At 39.3% G+C, this 22,293-nt stretch overlaps 1 protein-coding gene across 7 annotated transcripts in view; it reads right to left on the bottom strand.

Annotated features, from left to right (window-relative positions):
• Positions 1-21,469, bottom strand: part of slc4a11 (solute carrier family 4 member 11) — a 47,214-nt gene extending 25,745 nt beyond the window's left edge. For 3 of the 7 annotated variants that reach the window (XM_023795647.2, XM_023795643.2, XM_072718630.1), the window contains exon 1: positions 21,223-21,469. In XM_023795647.2, the coding sequence (XP_023651415.1) occupies positions 21,223-21,283 (61 nt within the window). In that variant the 5' untranslated portion in view covers positions 21,284-21,469. Of the gene's footprint in view, positions 1-9,313; positions 9,552-9,688; positions 9,847-21,222 lie in introns of those variants that run through there. The other 4 variants (XM_072718632.1, XM_072718633.1, XM_072718629.1 and 1 more) reach the window with 4 other exon arrangements.
• Positions 21,470-22,293: the final 824 nt, after the last annotated feature.

Raw genomic sequence — 22,293 nt, 5'->3', positions numbered from 1 at the left:
TACTGGAGCAAGAAGTAACACAAAAGAAATACAGGCATCTCTCATCCTACCTAAGTAAATCCAAGATGCGTAGAAGAACTCAAAAAGCTGCCATACTGTATGCCTGTAAGTGAATTTCCACACACATGCTACAGAACATATTAAGTAAATATATACATATATTTAGCTACTATCTATTAGGCTTACGTTTTTTTCCTGTGTTGTGCAATACACAGTAAGGAAGGTCCTCACATCAATGAAGATTAATGTGATAATAATAGATAACACGATTATTTATTTTGATTGCTGCTTAAGTTGAGTACTATTGTAACCCAAAGTACAACAACATGCTTAAAAGCGGTATTGTTCATTCCTAAGCCCAATGATGTAAAAATTACAATACATTCAGAAACAGGAGTTAGGACAACAACAAATGTCTATTTGTAGCACAGATCTTGTTCTCTTTGCCACCACTGACAAGTCTACCATAGATAGTTCTCTCATGAGGACCTCCTTCCACCTTGACAGGTGAAGCAGGTGGTGCTGACAGATCATCAGCTTGTAAAAACTGTAGTCTGGAGCTGCTGAATAGTAGAGAATTTCTCTCTTTGCCATTTACCCATGAGAACAGCACTTACTTTGGGTCTGGTGAAAACTCCACTGATATTTTTCATGTATTTAATTTATCAAAAAATGGATTTCCAGGTTTTAAGTCCACAAAGATTTACTGTTCGAAGACAGACATTGTGCAAATCAGACATTTCCTATTTCAATGTTTTTCACGCCCATCACAGCCATCTGAGAATTAGATATGTTCCAACAACTTTACAGTGGACATCTAGTTCCATCCATCCATCCATTCTGTCACTTATCTTGAGTCAGACCATGGGGACAGCAGTCCAAGCAGGGATGCCCAGACCTCCCTTTAACCAAACACCTCCTCCAGCTCCACCAGGGGGATACCAAGGTGTCCCCAAGCTAGCCGAGACCTACGTGTATGAGAGTGTCCTGGGTTTTCGCCTGGGTCTCTTCCCCAGGGAGCCATCCAGAAGGCATCCTAGACAGATGCCCGAGCCACTTCAATTGGCTCCTTTAGATGCAATGGAGGAGCGGCTCTACTTTGAGCTCCTCCTCAATGTCTGAGCTCCTCACCATATCGCTTAAACATCCTGCGAAGGAAACTTATATCTGCTGGTTTTATCCACCATCTCATTCTTTCAGTCATAACCCAAAGTTCGTGACCATAGGTGAGGGTAGGAACATAGGTCAGTAAATCAATTGCTTTAGGTTCTAGCTCAGCTCTCTCTTCACCATGACAGAAAAGTACGGTGTCCACATTCCTGCCGACGCTGCACTTATACACACGTTGATTTCCCACTCCCTTCTTCCCTCACTCGTGAACAAGACTCTGGAATACTTAAACTCCTCTGCTTAAAGCAGTAACTCATCTCCCACCAGGAGAGGACAATGCACCTTTTTCCTGTCGAGAACCATGGCCTCAGACTTGGAGGTACTGACTCTCATCCCAGCCGCCTCACACTAAGCTGCAAACCTCCCCAGTTAATACTGCAGGTCACAGCCTGATGAAGCCAACAGGACCACATAATCTGCCAAGAGCAAAGACACGATCCTGAGGTCACTGAACCAGGCCCCCTCTACCCCATGGCAATGCCCAGAAATTCAATCTATAAAAGTTATGAACAGAATCAGTGACAAAGGGTAGATCTGGCTGAGTCCGTTTTATTTGATGCGAATAAAACTCTTACTCCATTTATACAGGGATTGCCTGCAACAGCAGACCCCGTCCCCCATACTCCTAAAGCACCCCACAAAGGACCCCCCGAGAGACATGATCGTATGTCTTTTCTAAGTCCACAAAACACATGTAGACTGGTTGAGCAAACTCCCATGAACCCTCCAGTATCCTTGTGTAAGTGAAGAGCTGGTTCAGCATTCTGAAACTAGGACAGAATCTGCATTATTCCCCCTGGTTCTGAGGTTTGACCAACGGATGGAGCCTCCTCTATTGTACCCCGGCATAGGCCTTATCAAGGAGGCTGAAGAGTGTGATCCCCCTGAAGTTGGAACAAATCCTCCGGTCCCCTTCCTAAAAGATTAGGACCACCACCCCGTTCTGCCAATCCAAAGGCACTGTCCCCAAACTCCACGCAATGTTGAAGAAGCCAAGAAGGCAGAAATTTTGAACAGGTGTCCAATGCACAAGCACAGACAACAGTCGGATGCAGGCCCCCCCCCCCCCCTGCTCGAAGTTGAAGGAAGGCCACCCTCTCGTTCACTGGGGTAAACTCCAATGTGCTGCCACCAAACCGGGCGGCTATGAGTCGACCCACTCCTCCCCAGTGCCTCTCACCATGGGCAACTCCAAAGCATTGTTTATCTAGTACCTGACAAACAAAATGAATTAAAAAAAACTTTACGTCTACAATTATTTCATTACTACTTGTTTTGCTTCTTTATTTTAAAGAATTACAAATTGTAGCTATTTCCTGGGAGTCATTAAATCCTTCTTGACATGACACCGATCTGCTTGACATTTGATACTTTAGCCTTTAGCAGCTAGTTAGGACTAGCTGGTTTGTTAAATCTTTATAAGCTAGCCAAAAATCATTCTCTAAATACACTTATGCAGTTCTGTGATATACTGGATACATCTCTTTCACCTTGGCAGACTGTAGTGCATATTGAAGATTGGCTGTTCATACACACACAGACTCACAAACACATGCACACATCTTGTCTAATAACACTTCCCTGTTTCATAATCTATGTTTACAATCTATTCTCTTATGGTGCAGAAATCGGGGAAGTGATAAATAGTCTTTGTCACTACATGCGGTCTGCACCAGCCTGATCTGAGCATTCTGAAGACTTGGAACTTCCCTCCCAATATTTGGGTCACACTTTACATTAACTGCACCTTTATAATGCCTTTATAATACAGTTGTAGAACATTCAGGCCACCTTCATAATGTATAAAGAATGCATAGAACATTCATAAGCAGCATGTACAGTAAGCATAGCTTAAGATCCCATTCTTAACGTACCTAAATTTTATCATACATTAATAACTAATATATGATAATAACAAACATTATCATTGTTTGCAGTTGTTATGAAGGTGCAGTTAATGTGCAACATCATCAGTAATTGTATGATATTGATTTTAGAGTTATTTTAGACCTTGTACTTGCAGGTACATAGTTACACAGATACTGCTGAAGATTTCTAATAAACACTTCAGTCTAGAATTTAAAGATTCATAAGCGTTAGACCACTTTCTCCATCTGTTAGACGCAACAATCATGTCTGTGTGTGATAACTGCTCTGCTTTCCTGTTTCTCTTTAGTACTAGTTTCACATTGCAAGGTTGCCCTTAAAGAGCCAGACCCCCTTCAGTTTGACAGCCAGCAGGTCTTGCACATCTGTCCAGCTTTTTATAGCCACCATATCAACCCAAGGAGCCACACGACCCTTGAGCGCAGCCTGTGTGATATGAAGGAGCTGCGTCCATTTTGTTAGCTTGAACCTCATTTAATTAAGAGCACTAATTGGGGGAAATGCACTGAAATACAATCTGAAGCTCTGTTGTGCAACCCCAAACAAAGAAGCTACACATCTTATTTATTATTACAAATTATAAAAGTAACCTTCTAGAATCAACCATTTTACATTAAGTAAACTCTCATATTTTGTTTCTAAAGACCTATTGCTGCATCCCTGGCCTCCAGTCAGCACACCAAGGGACCACACACACCCAGACCACGTCCTGCTTCACCTGAATACATGAGACATCTTTAATTAGTCTAAGGGAGACAAACAGGAGCTCCCTGGCCTTTGCGAGGTACTGAGCTTGCTCCTTTCTGAACCATATCTAGTCTTTTGATGGTCTTTTTACTTTGAATTCTTGGATCACCTTTTTGCACTTGTTGTTCTGCATCTCGATTCATTAAACCACATTTTTGCACCTGGATATCTGACCTTGAACAGTACAAGTAAAAAGAAAGGGAAGCTCACTGTTCAGTCCCATAAAAATAAGCGACAATGCTCACTATTTTTTCAAAATAACAGGATAAAAAGGGATGTTCTTTTTCAGAATAAAGTGGACTGGTGGAAAAGTAGACACTGGGTGTGATTACTGTGCACTGGATGGCCTCCATTTCTTATGAAATCACATCTCACACTATATGTTGGTCTGCTTCAACTGGAAATTCTTGACCCTATTGATAGCTGTTTTTAATAAAATTCTGTTGACACTGCACGATCATCAATCATGCTACTTTTCTAATGCTGTATTTCCTTTTATCAAACCAATCACCAAATTAATAGATGAGAGGCATTTTTATTGCCCTTTATCATCTCTGAACTGGAGTGTGGAGCACAACTTTGATCCAGAGCTTCACTCCTCTACATCCTTCTACGAACTGTGCTCTACCTCTGTGACAAACACTTTACTTATTATAATGAAATGTTTGCCAATGGGTTACAACAAATTCTAAACTACAATCTTATTACTGAGCTGACACTGCTGTGAAAGGAGCCACTATGCAATTATGGATAATCATCGTATGTCTACAGGTAACGAAAGTATACATTTGATTTCTGCAGCTATATATGTAGGTCAAGGTTCATCTAAAGCAATTCAAGTGTTCCACATAAATTAAAGTACCAGGGCAGTAGTAGTAGCAGCAAGCATCTGTACTGTTTGAAGTGTTTGTCTGCGTGGTAAGTGTTGGTTAGTAGCTGGTTCAGCATTGTCTTGTGATCTGTAGTAAGCTAGTGGAGGAATTCAGGAGTTTTGGTTATACGTAGGTAATATCTGGTACTCCAAGGCTATGCCCTCGCTCTTTGGTGGTGTGTATGCAGGTTTTTAGAATAACCCTTAGGTCAGCTATTCAAACCCAGGTGTGAGGACTCTTTAGCCCACCAATCCTCAAATTAGTAATCTAATTAAGGAGTTTGAGCGAAACCCCACATGCCCAACAGCCCTTTCTGGATAAGACTGCCTACCTCTTATTTTGTACTTACAGGCCTTTGATTAGTCTTATTAGATTCTTACTTTGTTAATAGTTGTTGTGTAGTTGCTGTGTAGTTCTGTACCTGGTCATTCATTGGAAGCTCAGCCTAGCCAAAACGTATGCATAGTTGACTCCTCAACAACCTATATGTTTGGAATGTGCCATTTGCCTTACTTGTACATTGCTTCAGACAAAAGCGTATGCTAAATATTTTAAATGTAAAATGTAGTGGTGAAATTCATTACCGAAATTTCATATGAGAAGAAATTCTTCAAACAAGAAGAGCTTACTATTAACCACCCGGCGAAACTATGAATAGGGTGGGTCAGAAGGCGCTGTTCTAGACACGAGCAGCCACAAGCGGCCATGTTCTCAGTGCAAGCAGTGCTGTCAGTGAACAGGAAGCCTGTGCGTGCACCTCTGATGCGTGTTTTTCATAAAGACCACAAGCAGCCTTTGTAAATCTGCTGTTCTGCATTTCAAGGGCGAAACGTAACGGTTTAGTGACTGAAACTTCACTAAGCTACTACCCTGACTTGCTGCATTTCCTTTCTGTAAACACCTTCTGCTGGTGCATGCTTATCGGCCATGCTAGTGGAGACAAGCTCGCAGATTAAACCATCCTGTGTTTGCACATTTCATCATTATTTCAGGACTTCTCAAAAGGTTAGACCTGATTATAATGAGACTGGAAGACAGATCACATCATAACTAAAACAAATTACAACCATAACCCTTGAATTTCCGTCTTCTCAGAATATCACTGCATGTCATCAACACGCCTTCTTTCCGGATTGGTAATGATCAGCAGACTAAGTGTGAAAACAAGCAAGCATGTCGCTCATGTTCATAAAACAAAATGTGCAGCTCATGCCTCACAATAGTATATGCTGGTGCAGATGGTACCTGGACCTCAGTACACAGCCCTTCCTTTATCCACTTAGCACTGTTCAGCCTAAAGGAGACATACAAATAAAAGCCTAAAGCCTTTAACAGATATACACTTATGAAGCTGAATTTAGCAACCATGTTATTTGGAACACGCATAGGAATGGAAGTCCAGCATATACCTCAACCAGGCGCACATAGGAACTAAGATTAAACCTCAGCCTGTACCATTTAAGAAAACTGAGTAGTGATTATGGCTACTGACATCTTCAGTGACCTTGTAGGTTAAGTACCTAATGACTGTTATAGCTCACCAATGTCCAAGCATGGTGCCGATATGATTGCAACCACTTCTTCTGTGTTATCTGACCCACAACTAAAAAGAAAGCACCATTAGAAACACCAGCACATGCCCACTTCCTGTTTTGTACATGCATGATCCTTCATTTCAGCTGAAAGTGAAAAGGTGACGTGTGATAAGTGCAGTCAGGTTTTAATGGCTATAGATGCACAACTATATGCATGAATGATCTATAAAAGGGAAAATATAAAAAACCATGCATGTTGTTTTAGTGTTCTCATCTACTCTATGCACTCCACCAAGATGCATGAAAATAAACCAGTAGTTCATGCAGAAAGCTATTTAGTAATATACTAGTTAACATGAAAGGGAATAAAATTATATTCATAAAATTAATAATAAATAATTAAGTGATCTCATTACTGATGTCTCAGATGTGTGTTTAATTCCCAGTTCAAGTCATCTAATTTTTACTCTTCCTGCCATTTCCCCGCCGATCATCAGGTACGGATGGGTGTGGTGCCCATATCAGGCAGCATTATTTATTACGCAGTGCAGCGGCTGTTAATTATAGCTGCTGGCGCTGCAGTACTGATCCATGAGAGAGCACAACCACTACAGGCTATTCAGAAACACTAACTCGCCTAATGCCATGTTTTTGGACTGTGGGAGGAACCCAGAGCACTCCGAGGCAGCCTACACCACGGGGGAAGCACATGCGCACCACACAGACAGAGGGCAGGACTGAGCTTCAAACCTCCAGACTGCCAGCTTCGTGTTCAAGTATCATTTTCTGAATGTTTCAATCACAGCTTTCTGACAATGATTCCTAGGATTCTGCCTGCCACCCAGGTAGAATAAACATGTCTGACATTCTTGACCCATAAGATGAAAGTAAAGCATGGCCCTGGCAGAATGGCTTATGGGCACGTTAAACAAATCAACGGCGAGTGCTCGTCTGATCCATAACATCTCTACAGGCTGTTTCCCGATGAGCATTCTGAGAAATGCTGAGGAGGAGGGATGTACAGACCCAAAGTATGTGGACAAACCCCCTCTCCCCAGACTTCTGTTCCAACTAGGCTGCCTTCTGCTGTTCCCCTCTTAACCGCTGTTGGGGAATCCTGCTAATTGTTTGCACATTGCCCTCTTCCTCTCACTCAATTAAAGCCACGCAGCCCCATTTCTGTAAGCCGGCTGCTCCGAGCAGATAAGTGCAGGTTTTCAACATGATAGTTTAGCCCTGATTAAAGCCAGTGGAGTTACACTGTGAATGTTCTTCACAGGGCCCTAGTTTGGGTTTTTCTGATGTCTGTTAATGGTTCAGCTCATGATGAGCCATTTTCCACCCATCAGAGGCAAATGGGCCACGGAACATGGAATGGACATCTTAAAAATCCACTTCAAATTTTTCAGATCAGCCCCAAAGATGGAGATGTACAGCTAAAGAAAGCCCTGTGAGGCTGGAATTTATCGGCACGATTGTGATGGCCTTCAACATCTTGAAACAATTTCAACCTTGCTGGGGGCCTTGACACAGTATCTCAAACATTCAGGGAAAATGTTTGACTTTCTTTTTTTCTGCTTTTATTTGTTCCCCTAAAACTCTTCATTTCAGAGAGATTCCGCAACAATAATTTCCCCATGATAAACCTGAACATGCATGATCATTAGTTCTACACCTAGAGGCTACATTCTATTCCTCAGACTGTCCATGGAATCTGTTTCCCTCAGCAAAGCCAGTGATACATCGTCATTTCTACCATCTATTTACACATTAACGTGAAATTAACCTTCATCATGTTGGGCATGCATGATCTGTAATGACATGGTTCTGTCTGTATCATCTGGCAATCAGAGCCTCATTGAAATGTACCGTGATTCCATTACAACATGCTTGTGTGAAAAGATTAAAACAAATGAAAGGTTAAGGCCACAAATTACAAGAAAAAGCGTTCCAACTTCAAAGTTGCCTTAAGTCTATAATAAGAAAAGTATTTTCTTTCAGCCAAAGGAAATTCAAACAGTGAATGGTGTTTTAAGCACCGATTAACCAATAACATGCATCTAAACTGGCATTCCAAAGAGGGACATAAATAACTAAAAAAAAAAAAAAAAAAGATAAATGGAAAACAAAACAGCAAAACAGAATGAACAGAAATGTTGCTTAAAGCCCAACATAAGTGCAAAACAGTTACCATAATTCTCTACAAATTTTGACAACACATGAACGACATGCAAGACAGAAGACATAGCATCGCTGCATGCCATAGAATATAACATTGCTATATTCTATGCACAGGCCTTCTGATTTATTTAATATTTTACATTTATCTTATCGTTTATGTTATGTATAACACCTATAGATGGGTCATCTGACACTTGTACACAAATATCCATCTCAGAATAAATAAATTTAAATAAAATGAAATAAAATTAAAGATAAAAACCTGTAAAGCTGTAAATGTTTCATTGCTGCTTGTTTGCTGAATAACTGATAGAAAACTGAAAATATGGTGATGGACTGGGAAAGTTCACATGCTACAGACCCCACAGTTCCTGCACCCCCTCCAGAATTCTACCTGGATAATAGTGTTATAGTGTTACGAGTAGGCCTCACAAAGTGATATCAAAATATTTTTTTATATAATACAGTAAAATATATTCATCTTTAAGTCTTTCAATTCACTCTTGCCTCTTCTGTCTATGTGACTGCTTTCTGGGTGTAATGCATAACTGCTGGTTCACTGCTTAAAGAAACGCTTGGGTATTAGATGAATACATCTATAGCCACTGCATACAATATAGAGCTATGGAATGAGACAGGACTGTCTGCTCAATGTTAACACATGACGCGGTTACAAGACAGGACCGTCTCTGACAAACTTAGTGCTTTAGCTATGCTCAAGAGAATAGTAACACACAGAACCACCTGCGGCAGGACAAAATCTCCCAAACAGTTCAGGTTACTACAGATGTCCTGCAAAGGGCAAGCATCCTGGAAACTATTGAGTCAAGGGCAGCATCACTCCTTTTGATTAACGTCTGCCTCTACTACAACTGAACATTAAAGCGTTTCATTTATAGCTGTGAGCTTCGAAAATCTTACCGGTATATCCCTATAGTGGATACTGTGCTGTCGAGGATTTTCCCGCTACTTATTCAACTTCAGAGGGGGTAACGTGTCTTTTTGTCAGGAACAATGTCAAACTCGAAAGTGAAAACTGAAAAGCAGACACGATGGCTCTAATGCAAACATATTAAACATAAGCAGGCAAAATCATCAAAGACAGAAGCAGAGGTCATCTCCAGGCGCCCATGGCTTGTACATAATCAAAAAGCCAACACTGCAAAAAAAAAAAACAAAAAAACTTATTTACCCTCACAAATGACGCTTACACAACCTCCATATGTAGGCTTAGAAAACAAATATAAAAGCTTGGACATGTTTTGCACGAGCAAAGAACCTGGGCCAGGGACTCACCAGATGCTACAAAATTAAGAACTTTGCTGGATTCCATGATTGAAACGCGAATTCTCCCCAGTCAGCCCATCATCATTTCTCTGTCCTGTCTCAGTAGGAGCAAGAGTACCTCTGATCCGCTCTCTTTCAAACGAGTAGACACTCCGCAGTGAGTCAGACAGCCCTGCCTGATTGCAAATAGGAAAGGGGGGGGGAGAGGGGGGCCGCCCCAGGTCCTACTGCCAACCGCTTCCTTGATTTACAGACACAAACATTAAAAGGCTCTGCTCTTTGCTGATATTATCAGAACCCACAACCTTCTGATGGGTTGATTATTTGCCAGTACCCTTGCTGAACATGTGAACCACTGGGTTTTATATTCTTTTGTTTGAGGCATAATAATCAGTAACACATTTTTGTTTTTATGGACCCCAAAGAAAATAAACATATTTTGTAACAATATTTTTAAAATATACTGTTGCTCTAATAAAAAAAAAAAAACTACAATGGTAATACTTTGTTTCAATAATCAATCATTTACCAAATTATTCAAAACATAAAAATATTTATAAGTTACATGTTTCCATTGTAGAATCTACTATTAAGTAATTGTAGCCAATTAAAAAGCATATTTGGGTGACACAGTGTGTGGCACCATCACCTCACAGCTCTACTGGCTATAAGCTCAAAACCCTCCTTCATGCATGTGGAGTTTCTTCCTACAGTCCAAACACATTCAGTGAGGCTCACTGATGTTCCTAAATTGCCAGTAGTTTGTGCACGTGCCTTGTAATAGAATGGCATTCTATCTGGAGTGTACTCCAACCTTCCTGCCTGGAATAGGCTATAGGTGTCCCTGCCCAGCATAAGTGGGTAGAAAAATGACAGATGATTCTTTCCCACCAAATGTGGAAAACAATAAACACTGGTGTTACACTTTATTTTATATGGAGTCATTTGGAATATACCAAGCACAGTGGTCCTAGGAATACCGTAAAATCAAAATCGCGACAGTTATCAGACAATATGAAAAATGAAAAGTAAAGAGTTGACCTCTGTCTCCACTTACTGCAAAATTGTCTAAATCAAACAGAAAAAAACATGGTCTTTCTACTTTTGCTTCTAACAAGAAACAACTGGACATTTATAAAAACTAAAGAAAAACCATACTAGCTTCTTTTTAAAGTTAGCTACATTGTGTTCTGATTTATAAAATATAAAGATTTCACAAACATCCCTGTTGGATATGTGGTGCAAATAATTCTGTATTACATTTATTAAAATGCCATTCTATATTCTTCTTAGCACTGTGGTTAGGTATTCCAAAATTGCAGAAATATAATAATTTTGTACCTGAAGGTTAATATATTAAAACTAACAGCATTACTAGAAAGCAGGATACTGTATGTACTATAATTACATAATAGGTACATATAGCCCCTGTTCATCACAGGATGCTTGTTACACACTAGCCACACTTTTTCAGAAACAACCAAAATAAAATTAAATTTGCATATAGAGCACAAAAAACTGTAGACCTCTGGATATCACAGAGCATTTTGCATGTTGCAGTAGTTTTGGAAAGGGATGTGGGGGTAAAACATTGCTGAAACTTAAAAATGTTCCACAGCACTCCAAATAATACCATTTACATTTAACGATATTGCAAACTTTCTTTGTTGTTTGCTTGTGAAAACTTTGCACCTAAGTTACTAGTCAGGAATGTTTTGTACTTTTAACTCAGCTGTGGGCTGAATTAATGCAGTTTTTATTGCAGATAGTTTATGCTTTAGTATGAGCACTTCAATAAGCTAACAGCATTAAGCGAGAGACTGGGCTGCAGCCAGCTCACAGAACCAGAGGCATCCCGCATCAGTCTGTGACCAGAATTTACTTATTAAGGTATGCAGCTGAGAATAAATGAACACACAACCGACAGGTAGGGACTAGGAGACTGAACTGGGCTAACAGCTGTATCTCACCTGCTCTCAAAAGGTTCTTCTACTGTGACATTATCAGCAACTTCACTGGGCCTCCCATTGGCTCATTATGTTCGCCTTCGCTCACAGAGGACAGCAATATCATCCCTGCATTTTAATAAACAAAACAGCTAAGAAAAGAGATGAAATACTGATACGTTACTCTCAGCTTGCTTTGCAACATTGGATACAGACTCATGAAGCTGACAGTTTTCACACCATAATTTCCTTAGCTTATCTAATTGTATGGGATCCTGCTGTGCTATGGTACAGATGATGGTATGAAGGCCTGCTGTGCTATGGTACAGATGATGGTATGAAGGCCTGCTGTGCTATGGTACAGATGATGGTATGAAGGCCTGCTGTGCTATGGTACAGATGATGGTATGAAGGCCTGTTGTGCTATGGTACAGATGATTGGGAGAGAGCCAGCTGTGATATGGCACAGATCATTGTAGGAGTGCCTGCTGTGCTATGGTACTGATGATTGTAAAAGAGCCTGCTGTGCTATAACACAAACGACTGAAAGAGAACCAGGTGTGCTATGGTACAGTACAGATCATTGTGGAAGCACCTGCTCTAGAATGGTGCAAATGATTGTATGAGAGCCAGCTGTGGTATGGTACAGGTGAATTTAGGAGGGTCAGCTGTGCTATGGTACAGATGATTGTAGGAGGGCCAGCTGTGCTATGATGTAGATGATTGGAGGAGGGCCAGCTGTGCTATGGTACAAATGATAGCATGAAAACCTGCTGTGCTATGGTACAGAACACTGTAATAGAAAACAAAACACAATCTGAATGTTTTGACAAATAATCTAATAATTAAGAAAATTATATGAACTTGTGGATTTTAGAATTTCAGATAGTGAAGAGCACATTGCATGTATTATAAAACAAGAGACCGTCATGATATTTATTTTCAGCTCAAGCCAGGGAGTCTATTATCTTGTTAGGATGTGTTCCCCTGGGCAAACCTGGGACGCTGGCATCCGTCTTACATCGGCTGCCAACTCTCTCCAAATTCCAGAACATAGCTGAACCCTGGACCCCATGCCTGTGTGTTTTTTTGTAGGACCTACAAGTCTTGTAAAATCCTTTCACCATTTTAATTGGCATCCAAGGGTAGTTCCACAACACACCCCGGGCTCTCAGTAAATTTAAATTTTAGAAAGTACAAAGCACCTTGTACGCTGATAGATGCAGGCCAACAACATGGAATGACCCCGTGGGCAATAAAAGTACTCTGTCGGCATCTTAATAATGGTGGGTGAGGCAAAGGGGCCTGCGATGTGTGTTTGCAGGCCAGACACTGATGAGCCCCCAGTTACCACCAGGGGGCAGTCTGAGAAGTGTGTGACAAAGGGTTTAAGTCACAAATAACTGAGCCTGCTGTAAAAGGGGGATGTGCATAGTACAATCAGATATTGGTGACGCACATAAATTCAACTTTATCAGAGCAAAAATGTATAAAATTACAGATATTTTGCTGCTTATTTACTAGCCTTGTTCATATTTAAATCTAAAATGCTTATTAGCTGGAAACTTCATGTCAGCACTGGGTTGAATTAGCAGTGGAAATTTACTGTATTTACAACATCTTCCAGTGTCTCAAATTAATATCTTAATGCCACTATGTGACCCTGACCAGGTTAAGCGGTTAGTAGTTAGATGGATGTTTCAATATCATTTCTAGACTAAAATACAATGTACATACATTTTTCAGAAACATGACAATTACTAGAATTAGTCTAGCAGATAAAATGTATTCATGACAGAAATAATAAAAGCTCAATAATAAATAAATATAATAATAATAATAATAATAATAATAATAATAATAATAATAATAATAAGTAGAAATCCAGTAGTCCAGTAGTTGAATTTGTTTCTCATGTATACATTTAATGATTTGCACAAAATGACAGATAGTTTTCCCAAATGCCATTTAAAAATTGGAAGACCTGCACTGTAAGCATGCTTGGTGACACCTGTCTTGGCCTGGGGCATATAGTTTCAAAAGAAAGCGGCAGCTTTTTAATCAAACAACTTATAGCATGTTTACCATAGCTTCACTATAGATAACAGTTGCCGAGTATTTGAAAAACACCTTAAATTTAACTTCCTAACCCATCACTGGAGTTTTAACAATATTCTGCATTCCTTATAAATCCTGTACATGTTGACAATGAAATCACCACCATTTTTATTGAACTTAGATCAAGTAATATTGAAACCCACCGTGACAGAGCTGTTTGGTCTGGCGTGTTGGCTTTCAAAATAAGTTTGTGCAGAGGAGATCTAACTACATGAGTATAGAGAGTAGGAAAGCTAAAAGTCACAAGCTTTGTCTTTGCATATACACTGTAGCTGATGATGTTGTTCATCCTCTTTACCCAAAATATGAGACCTGCATATCAAAAAATATCAATGAAAATGTAGGAAACTATACTCTTAAACATTAGAATTTATTAATATATTTACATACTAAATTTCATCAGTAATGAACATTTACATTTACAATGCAACCAACTGAGATGATATAAAAAAACTCACTATAAATACATTTACAATGCCTTTAGCTAACATAATAAAACGCTCTCTGTTCTACAGTTTAATTTCTTTTGTCCAACTGGGATTTGCATAAAATCTGTTGTATAGCCATTATGCAAAGTAGTTCAGCTGCAATTTAATTCTGGTAAAAATACTTTTAAGCTTGAAAAGACGTGCACAAGGCACTTAAATGAGAAGAGTTAAAACACTTTGCCAACAAAGTGACCTCACAGTCCATTATACATTATTCTATGTCCAGTTCTGATCATGAACCCTGTCACCATAATTAGTGAAGATCTGTTGAACATAAGACTCCAATGTGGTTTTTAATAATAGCCATAAATAGGTTAACAACCAGCTTCCTGGCTATAAAGTGGAAGAGTTTTTGGTAGCTGTGCTACTACTGTCATATGGAAAAATCAGGTCTAATTCAGCAACACCTTCACTACATTAAGAATAACAGAATATCAGCTTCCAGGAAGCCTGTATGCAAAAAGGTCAACTGTTGACCAAAAAGACAAAATGTAGCATCATTCCATCAGCAGCCTTATGGCAATTTATTTCGCCACTGGGAGGCTCTCAATCATGATTCACTAATGACCCAGACTAGAGTATGCACACACTGTAATGGTATAGTGTGCTTAAGGGAAACACATATTTGCAAAAAAAGACCCTTGGGAGGCCCCAGTGCTCAGGCTGATATCTCATTATTTACAGTATATCACTAGTAAGGCAATGCACAAAATTCACCAGCACAAACTCCATAGTTCTACCATGTGTTATCTTTTAAATGCATTTGGCTCCCTTTCTTCATACCGATTAATTAAAACAATGCCTTTCTTCTAGCGGTAGTGTGTGGTCAGTAGTAGCACATATTATCCCACATTCCTTCAGTACTATGAAAAGACAGCACATCTCAGTACTGGTAACTGCAAATCAATAAAATGCCAAGACACAGTATCATATAGGTTTCTCCACAATTCTAGCTTTTACATTTCTGCAAAATGAAGTTCTGAAATAAATTGGTCTAAATATGTATAGAACCATGAAAATAAAAACAGGTGGAACCTATTCCAAAAGTGAAAAAGTCACTCGCTCCTAATCCATAATATAAGCAGCTCTGTGATATAGACATACTGCCCCCTGCTGTTGGATAGGCTACACATACTGGGTCAACCACAGAGATCATTTTAATTTACACATTCAATTAAGAATTAAGAAATAAGCTACAACAAAACAGGATGGCAAGGTGGTGCAGTGGTTAGCACTGTCGCCTCACAGCTCTGGGACCTGGGTTTGGGTCATTGCTGAGAATTTGTGTGGGGAGTTTGCATGTCCTTCCCATGTTGTCATGGGGTTTCTTCTGCGTACTCAAGTTTTCCCTCCACAATACAAAAAATGTTGAGGCTGACTGGAGTTACCAAATTGCCCATAGGTGTGAGTGAATGGTGTGCGAGTGTACCCTGTGATGGGTTGGCACCACATCATAAGTCGTTCCATGTATGACCCGCTGCCTGCCCTCTGGTTGCCAGGTGATTGGAGGGAGTGTTGGCACCGGCTTGCCATCTCCCCCCTGCTCCCCGTTTGTGTCTGAAATTTTACTGTATTTGACTCTCCCTGTATATGGCTCCCCCTGGAGGATGGGCTCCCCCTCTGAGTCTGGTCCCTCCCAAGGTTTCTTCCTTCTAGGGAGTTTTTCCTTGCCACTGTCGCCTATGGCTTACTCACTGGGGGCTTTGGGTGGGGATGCTGTAAAGCGCTTTGAGACGATGTAATGTTGTGATAATACGCTATACAAAAATTAATTTGTTTGTTTGTTGTTGTTGTTCCCTGCATTGTGCCCATTGGCTCTGGACCCTTTGTGACCCTGAATAAGGACAAGGCATTTTGGAAAATGGATGGATTGTGTTACAACAAAAACACATACTGCTCTGAAGGACCAATGTTCACTATTAGTTGCACTGTGAGTATGAGATCTTGTTACATGTGTTACTCGTCGGTCCACAGTGCATAAAACTGATAAGAGTACACTTTCATAATCTGAAGGAATTTACCATAAAACTGATCAAACAGCAATACATCAAATTTAAACTGTTAAAATTCACACATTTCAATGCACTTCAGTTTTAACAAAATGTAACTATCATTGCTGTATTGGCAACATCAAAATGTTTTAGGTAGTTTGTTTTTCCCCTGGTGGCCAGGGGTGGGTGAGTTTTAATCTCTGTATTATCAGTAGTCAGACAAAGCAATTACAAGTTCTTGTGGCAAAACAACTGGACCTTGAAATCAAAAGTTTATTTCAGTTGAGTCACTTTTCTTTAAAATATGGATGCTGCTACACTTCAACAATAACCAGCTGTGTAACAGCTATCAAAGCCTGGGTCTAAAGCAAACACAGCAGAATCAATGGATCGTGAGAAACGTAGTTTTACAAAACGATGTAGGAAAGCTCCCTCTAGGGTTTAGACTGAATACTGCAGATGCACAAATGCTTATTTGAGATATTTTAACTGAATATTGCAAGTTGGGTAGGAGTTACTTAACCTATGGTGTTTTGGAGTTAACCAAAATTTTATAACAGTTACTAAGCAGGACCCTACCATACTTAGGAGGTAGGAAATGGTTAAATATGGAAACTTAAGACATAGTCTCTATTCATTTCATAATCCATCTAATCTCCATAAAAGCTTATCCCATACAAGGGGAAGGTGGGCAGGGACCCCAATCTTAGGAAAAATGGGGAAAGGACATCACAGATGAGGTGCAAGTCCATCGGAGGGCACACACTCACAATCAGACTCAATTTTATAGACACCAACTGACCCAGGGTACACGTTTTGGTAACACAGGGAGAGCCTGCATACTCTGCAAATACGTTCAAACCCCAAAGTGCTACTCACTGAGCATCCATGCCATTCCAGAAAATAACATAATTCTGCTTTTTAAATGAATTCCATTATTATCACTGCCAGTGATTGCCTAGCAAACTTTAATTACATTATAGAGCTCTGCTAGATTTTACTTAAAAATTCGGAAAATACACAAGACTGACATCATAGAACTGCATATTAATAGGGTACTTATTCGGCAAGACAGAAGATTGACATGACCTTCGAAAATTTTGTTTTTGTACTTCTACATGCTACTGTTATGGAATATTATTTAGCATTATGTAACATAGAATATAAGTATTATGATATTATTTAAAAAGTATGCCAAATATCTATGATGTAATCATTACAATGTAAACATTATAATGTAATCAACACCATGTAATCAATTGAGTATGTATTTGCACCTTGTATTAACCTAAGAGTTTTTGTTAGCTACTTTATGTTAGTCCTGAATCTATGAATATCCACCTTTATTAGTTTTATACCTTATCACTATGTTAAAGGACAAATACATTATCATCCCTCTAGTTAGTCAATGTGCATCAGGCTGAAGCTGCCAAGGTTTGCTACTGAAGGAAGGGATTCGCCTGAGTTCACAAGAAGTTCACGGCTGAGCATTTTTAAAAAACCAAGTGGAGATGGTCGCGTCACCATTATGTTCGGCCAAGTGACCAAATAGTAAAAGAAATGATGAACAAACTTATCACCTAGGGGTGTGGATTAAGGGGAAAAGCAATGATGGTGAATGGTTGAAGGAATGATGATGCTCAAGTGATGAGATATTGTTAAATAAGAAAAATTGGTGAAAACAGTATTGGACACACTTGGAAGTGTCCGGCCTTGGTTGTAACTTCATTGTTGCAATAAAGACTGAATTTCGATCTACACCAGCAGCTTCTGACTTCTGATTTGGCGGAGAAGGAAAAACCACAACACCGTGACCACACAGAGAATGACAGCGAAAAAACAACTCTCATGGATACAATTCCAGGTTTATGGTGTGAGCATGGCCTATTTCCCTGATATCCCCTACTTTCTTCTGGGTACTTCACAAACCCACCACTCTAAACTTTTACAGGAAATGTTTATTGGTTTTACATTTCCTCTAGTGTATGAGGGAAATTAATGCTGACTCTTCAGGCTTGCAGCAGACAGCAGTATGTTCCCCTTACCACTTCCATGGCCATGAACTTCTCAGACAACTAACCACTGAAAATGTAACCTTAAAGGTTTACCATTAAAATATTGCTATAATGTCAATATCAGAGGAAACAAAGTTGATGACATTAGTGTGCATGCGGGGCGGGGGTTTTATGGAAAACATATTGTTTTTATGACAATAATATAAATCAATGACCACATTAGCTGTTTTTAAGTTTTGCAAAAATTCACTGCATTTAATCCATCCATCTTACAGCTGCATATCCTGGTCAGGAAGTTGGGAGTGCACTCACACAATCATAGACTATGAGCAATTTAGAGATGCCAATTGCCGTACTGCATGTTTTTAGATGGCAGGACGCCAACCATAACTATACAATAAAAGTTGTACTGGATAAGACAATACACATTGTTTTTTGAAAAATGAGATACCCTTTTTCCAATCTAACACATACATGCATAATGGATTTTCTAAATTCATTGCCATCACCTAGTCAGTTTATCATAACTGAGCTGACAAACTGGGTTATGAAATATGTCCATATAAATATAAGCAAAAATCATGATCCTGTGCAACTCATACACATTAGACATTTTTAACTACACTGTAGATGGGTCAAAATACCTTGGCTTGATGAACTAACACTGCAAATGCTTTTATGCAAAAACAAATCAAGGAGATGTGTTAACATGCTTGTTATAGATTCAGTCAGACTCAAACAACCATTTTTTTCCCCAGTAAATAAGTCTAACACAGATTGTAAAACAAGGTAATGAAACAGAAAAGATTTTTTACTATCCATTTCTCTTTGAAAGTAATATTCAATTTTTTAAGAAACCCTGGAAATCACTGATGAACAACAGAATACCAAACATGCAGCAAGAATAAGATACTTGGTATATAAAGCCTGTATCAGGGACTGAGTATGGAGGTAAGTTCTGCACATTATGTCATCAATAACCATATGTGACCATCAATATGTTTTAACATACATCAGATGGCAGATGATTCATGATTAATTATAAATACTGTAGTTCATTAAACCATAAGAATATGTTTAAGAAACTAGCAAGTGAACATTAGCTGCCCTTGAAATGCTTAAATTTCATTTGTAAAGTCTCACAAAGATCAGCTAGCAATTAAAAACCTCTCCTTTTATAATTACTGATATTTGATACTCAACTAAGACAGCAATACTTTCTGAACTTCTAATACAAATTCAGAGTTAAATGCTAAAAATGAACCAAAAAAATAAACACACGCTTTCTATGCATAGGGCTGACCGAAAAAGTAATTTTTTCAGGAAACAACCATTTGCTGCAGGCAGCATATCATTTAAAATAGCAGAAATTAGAAAAAAACAGAACATTACCTTTGGTTGGATCATGTTTTTGTCAACTCACAGGTAAATATGTGTGGATGGCACAGTGCACAAAAAATCACATTTATGAAGGAAACAACTAAAGTAACCAGGTACGCAGTAGGTTTTCAAATTATCACATTTGTTCCCTCACATAAACAATTCATTGTCATCACTGTACCATAACAGTATTTCCCCTCCACTAATTTCAATCTTTACATGGACCAGCAAATTTATCATGTACTAATAGGCAACAACCTCACCCAACTGACTGATGGAATCGAGTTTACACAAGCATCTCTCTATAGCAACACAAATTAAACTCTGCAAAATAAAATTATTCTCTTTTTGTTATCATTAAATTGGCCGTCCGTAATCATATTTTGAAACTCTGATGCAATGTGACAAGTTCACAAGAATAATAAAACCACTGATAGAAAGGTAGGCATACAACAAAATTACAGTGTACAGACAGATTATTATGCGGACACGTTATTAAAAGTTTCTCATTCCTAACACTGCTGAGACTGCAAAAGAATCTCTGGAACACTATACATTTTTCAAGTACAATTTGCTATAAATTTGGGGGAAAGTGGCAGGCAAAATAAATGCACATGGGTTTACCCAACCATCCACACATCCATCTTGCCACCAGTTGTCCTGAGCAGGGTCACAGGGAAGAAATTATGTATTCACACAATCACTGAGAGAGCATTGACCAGGTAAATGACAATGCCATTCTGAAAATAGCAACTCCGGCAAACATCTCCCATGTGACCTCGGACTCTTGTTGGAAGGACATTCAGATAGACTGCTGCATATTACCTTCTCAGGTACCGGTTCAGATGCACCTGTGCTAATCCTGAACAACTGCAGAAACTCTCACATGCACACTTCTACATCTGCAAGCAATCGTCATTGAAGTGATCGCCTGATCTGTCATCACTGCTTGTGTAAAATAGTACTCTTTTTCTCTTTATACGGCATGTTTAATTCAATGTAAATCACCCACTTAAAGCTGGATATTGTACCATTACAAATACACCACTCATTCCCCCAAACACTGGCAGGATATTCATCACCCTGGGATGGGATATACCGTACATGGATCTGGGTTCACAAGATCTGCAATCGAGCTGCAGGTGTTTTTGGTTTGTTTCTTTCTTTCTTTGTTTTTTCAAGATGCGTTTTCTGCATGTTAGCGACCATTGGCCGCGGGGGGAAGGGGAAGGGGAAGGCGAGGGGGGGGGGGGTTACAAACGGCACTGTTTGAGGAGTTAATTAACAAAGCTTATTAAACGTATTAGTTTATTTAAAGCAAGATATTATATTGTTATAATAACTAGGGAGAATGATATAGTCTGTGAAATCAGATTTACTACTTACCTCGATAAACTCGTAAGCTTAAATCAATATAATTATAATTTTAAAATTCCCGTTTTAAACACATAATATTAATGACACGATGGACAAAATATACTTAGCATTTCAAAAACGATTTAAAACAGGTAAATTTCCCCTTAACTACACACTACGTAACGGTACATCTTTAAGTTAAGAATTAACTAAGAAGTACGTTTAAACGACAGGGGGGGAAAAAATTACCTTTCGCGAAACGATTTACGGTCACTCCCGTCATATCTCCAGTTTCTTTTTCGGTCTTCATGTTGTCCTTGCTGTTTTTGGCGTTTTTAAGAGTTCAGCTGAAATTAAGGAGCTTTGTATTAAAAGTACAAGTATGATTCAAAAAGCAAATGTATAACTTTATAATTTATTCCTCAGAGGTCCGCTCGAGACCGGCTGCACGAGGATAGTTTACAGGTGCTCGTGACAACGCACCTACGAGTTTTTATTTTCTTTCTTTCTTTTTTTTAATTTTTTTTTTTTTTTTGGAGGGCTGGGGGGGTTAATTGCATGGTTCGCACAGCCAATCAGGAGGAACTTGCTGTACTCCAGCCGATGTTTGCGAGGGGGATAAATATGCAACGTGCCCCCCTTTATAGTAAGCTTTAGCTAAAGACTTGTTTTTCTTTGAAAACTGATATTTCACACATTAAAACAATCTATAAAAACATTGCGTGATAAATTTGGTTATTGTTCTGCAGTGTCGTGCTGGAGTTCCATTTGGATAAATCATGTGATAAAGATGCAAGCAGAGTAAGTGGAAGTATACTGGTCTTATATGGTCCTACATGCATCTGAGCTTGGCCTTCATGTGTGTAGAGTTATGTCTCAAGGTAACCAGTAAAATTCCTCCTGTACCTTTAAACTGAATTGCTTACTTTGTACACCCAGCAACATAATATAAACATACATAAATACAAGATGGTATTGTGGCTGAGTGGGACCCTCACCCGGTTCAAATTATTATGTAAATGTCACAGTATTTGCAATAATCTTGCTTTTTCCTGATAATATTTAATACTGCAATGTTTGTGTTCCCTTACAGTATGATTTTTGACCTCAGACACTGAGGCCAGGGCAGTTTCCTTCCTCCAGTGACACAACACCTTCAGCAGTACTTCCCCTACATCCTTGCTCATCCTGCTGGGCTCCTGTCATTATGGCTTGGCGCATGGGGCAGGCGAACCCAAAGCCAGTTGACATCCTCCTTTACAGTTCCTGTCACTTCATTAAGGAGTGAATCATCACTGATGCAGCCAGGATGACCCTTGA

The sequence above is a fragment of the Paramormyrops kingsleyae genome, chromosome 12 (genome assembly GCF_048594095.1).
Source record: "Paramormyrops kingsleyae isolate MSU_618 chromosome 12, PKINGS_0.4, whole genome shotgun sequence".
NCBI lineage: Eukaryota > Metazoa > Chordata > Actinopteri > Osteoglossiformes > Mormyridae > Paramormyrops > Paramormyrops kingsleyae.
Note: the sequence above shows the minus strand (reverse complement) of the source record. Positions and strands in the feature narration are given on the sequence as shown.